Source organism: Montipora foliosa, chromosome 12 (assembly GCF_036669935.1).
Source record: "Montipora foliosa isolate CH-2021 chromosome 12, ASM3666993v2, whole genome shotgun sequence".
Lineage (NCBI taxonomy): Eukaryota > Metazoa > Cnidaria > Anthozoa > Scleractinia > Acroporidae > Montipora > Montipora foliosa.
The window spans coordinates 33,836,054-33,838,553 of record NC_090880.1 but is presented as its reverse complement, the minus strand read 5'-3'; the positions used below and the strand labels follow the sequence as shown (position 1 = coordinate 33,838,553).

Below are 2,500 nucleotides of genomic sequence, written 5' to 3'. Positions count from 1 at the left end.
AAACTAAGCCCTATTCTGGTTTGATGTAGCCAAACTATAGAAATACAGAGAAATAAAGAGAAATCATCTGAAAAGTAAATTTCAATTCAAAGTCTGTATTGTACAGATGGCCCTGAGAAACACCAGTGTTCACAAGTCGTTGTTGCACTGCAAAATTATGGTAGCCTACATGTACACTGTAATTACTTGCCTTGTTTTTGATTTAGTGGGGAACAAGCAATAATTATTATTCCATCCTGTTCAGGCCTGCTCAAGATGATCCCCATTAAGTACTCATTGTTTCTGTTGTTTAGTCTTATACTGAATAACAGTAATTTTTTAGTTAATGTAGCAAGCCAATCAGTGACAAGTGAGTGATCCTTACAAGAGCTGCTATACGATCCTTAAACTAACTGTGTAAGGATTCATAATCATCAGTTTTCAGAGTTTTGAAGGATGCACTCGTGAAATTGTTTTTTCTCTATTAATTATTAGTTTGTGATAGTTTAAGCCAGTGTTTTAACCTACCTTTGCGCATCACATAGTTAAAAAACTGCATGATGGATATTCTGAAATTTAAACAGAAGGAATACAATGTAAATGATCAATTTTACATTTTTCTTATACATCATTTTATTTTATGCTTTTGCTATAATGATAATCTGAAAGTCGGAGAAAAACTGGGGACATTTTCACATGCACACACTTTGTACTTAAAAAACAATGATTAAGAATAATTTCTAGCATCCGTGTACTGGATGTGGTACTAACCTTCCAAAAGGATCCTGCTGAAAAAGCTTGGCAAAGACTGTTGCACTGAAGAAAGGCCTGCAACCAACATGCAAAGGAAATGGATGAAACTACCAATTTAAAAAAAATAGCTTACATTCGACAAATTCAATGTCAAAATGAATATTGAAACAAACAAGGCCAAAAGAAATGGGACAGGAAAGCCATGACCTCACTTCTTCAGTTAAATTTCTTCTGATTCATGCATACAATCACTGCACAGCTTTCCATGAGAAAATATAAAATATTTTAAAATATAAATATAATTATTTTCTAAAAACAAAACCCATGTTGTGTTAGGGGAGTTTGCTGTGAGTTGAGAATTAGGGCTCTTTTTTTTCATCAAAATAAATTGAAGTAATCATAATCGTGTTTAGTCTTCACAATTTTACCTGCATTTAGCACCTGCTTCTTCTCCAACTTTCAAAAAGTCTTCATAATTTATCATCTAAAATTAATGTTGGTATAACAGTATTTCATTTTCAATGACATTAATACTGAATACTCATAACATACATGTAGTCATGAAAAAAAGTTCCAAAAAACAATTATTGCAAGTAATAAGTAAACGTTTTCATTTGATAATATTAAATTTAAAAATGTTTACTTGGAAGTGAGGTAAAATTGTACCAGTTATTGCTGCAAAGTTATTTCATCCTCCACGCCACTTTATTGAGTAAAAAACTATGTACACTGTACAGTGTAATGAAAAAATTTCCTATTTTTTAATTTTGGATATAAATTATACATTGGATGCAAAACTATGATGATCAACAAATTGTTTACTTAAAGCAATTTGCAAAAATGTGGTTGATTTCCATGCACTTCTTAAAGCACTCTTTTCCCTTTTCTTCAACACTACACCTCTGGCACCAGTTGTTCAAAAGGTGGATAACGCTATCCCCCGGATAAATCACTGATTATATCCACTGGATAGTGATTTATCCGGCAAATAGCGCTATGCATCGTTCGAACAACTGGGGCCTGATGTACATCCTTGCCTTAAAATCTCAGTAAAGGTAAATTTGGGTGTCTCGCTCATTTTTTTTTTGTTTTTGCAAATCTTGAATCGGTGGGCTGTGAAGTAAAGTTTCCTGAAAATTTTTTTGATAAAATTGTTAATTTAAAAGTGAAATGGTTTCATTCACTGAGCTAACTTGTAAATATTAATTTTTAATTTTAACAGGAAGAGAAATTTTGTATCTCTGTGCCGAAATGACATTGTAATATCCTCTATTTATTCCATCGAATACTGCACTTTAAGACATGCATATCTAAATGTACCTGATCATCTCCAATGACAGGTGGAGTATGATGCTTGTCAAGAAGAAACCACAAATTCTAATGACAAAATAGGACACTAATTAATTTGTACATGTTCAGTCAGTTCACTGCCCCTATTCAATAATAAACTACTTGTCTAGATCTTAATTCATATTTATGGCATATTTGCGATCCCAGGAAATAATTATTTGGGTAATTGAGTGAGATACATGTAATATAAGATTTGGCAGAACATGCAACGTGTGAAACAATCCCATGACTATGCTAGAGGTGCATGAATAATACAAGGTTAGTTCAGGTTTGTTAACTTTTTTCTCCAGGAAAGTGGTTAACGTAATATTATATTTCATTACCTGTAGTTCATCATTATCAAGAAGTTCTCGACTTTTTCTCTGAAGAAATACTGCTCTTGCTTCTTCTCTCAATTTTTGCAATAAGACCTCATCTT

General features: G+C 32.4%; 1 protein-coding gene across 5 annotated transcripts in view; it reads right to left on the bottom strand.

Annotated features, from left to right (window-relative positions):
- LOC137980542 (serine/threonine-protein phosphatase 2A regulatory subunit B'' subunit gamma-like) overlaps window positions 1–2,500 on the bottom strand; it is a 16,169-nt gene that overhangs the window by 11,601 nt on the left and 2,068 nt on the right. For all 5 annotated transcript variants that reach the window (XR_011118536.1, XM_068828001.1, XM_068827999.1 and 2 more), the window contains exons 3-8: window positions 2,406–2,500; window positions 2,053–2,109; window positions 1,161–1,216; window positions 751–807; window positions 508–548; window positions 1–34 (exon numbers count right to left, since the gene is read on the bottom strand). The exon at window positions 1–34 is cut by the window's left edge and continues 37 nt beyond it; the exon at window positions 2,406–2,500 is cut by the window's right edge and continues 10 nt beyond it. Coding sequence is in view for 4 of the 5 variants with exons in the window: in XM_068828001.1 (XP_068684102.1) it covers window positions 1–34; window positions 508–548; window positions 751–807; window positions 1,161–1,216; window positions 2,053–2,109; window positions 2,406–2,500 (340 nt within the window). In the remaining variant the exon portion in view is untranslated. The remainder of the gene's footprint in view (window positions 35–507; window positions 549–750; window positions 808–1,160; window positions 1,217–2,052; window positions 2,110–2,405) is intronic.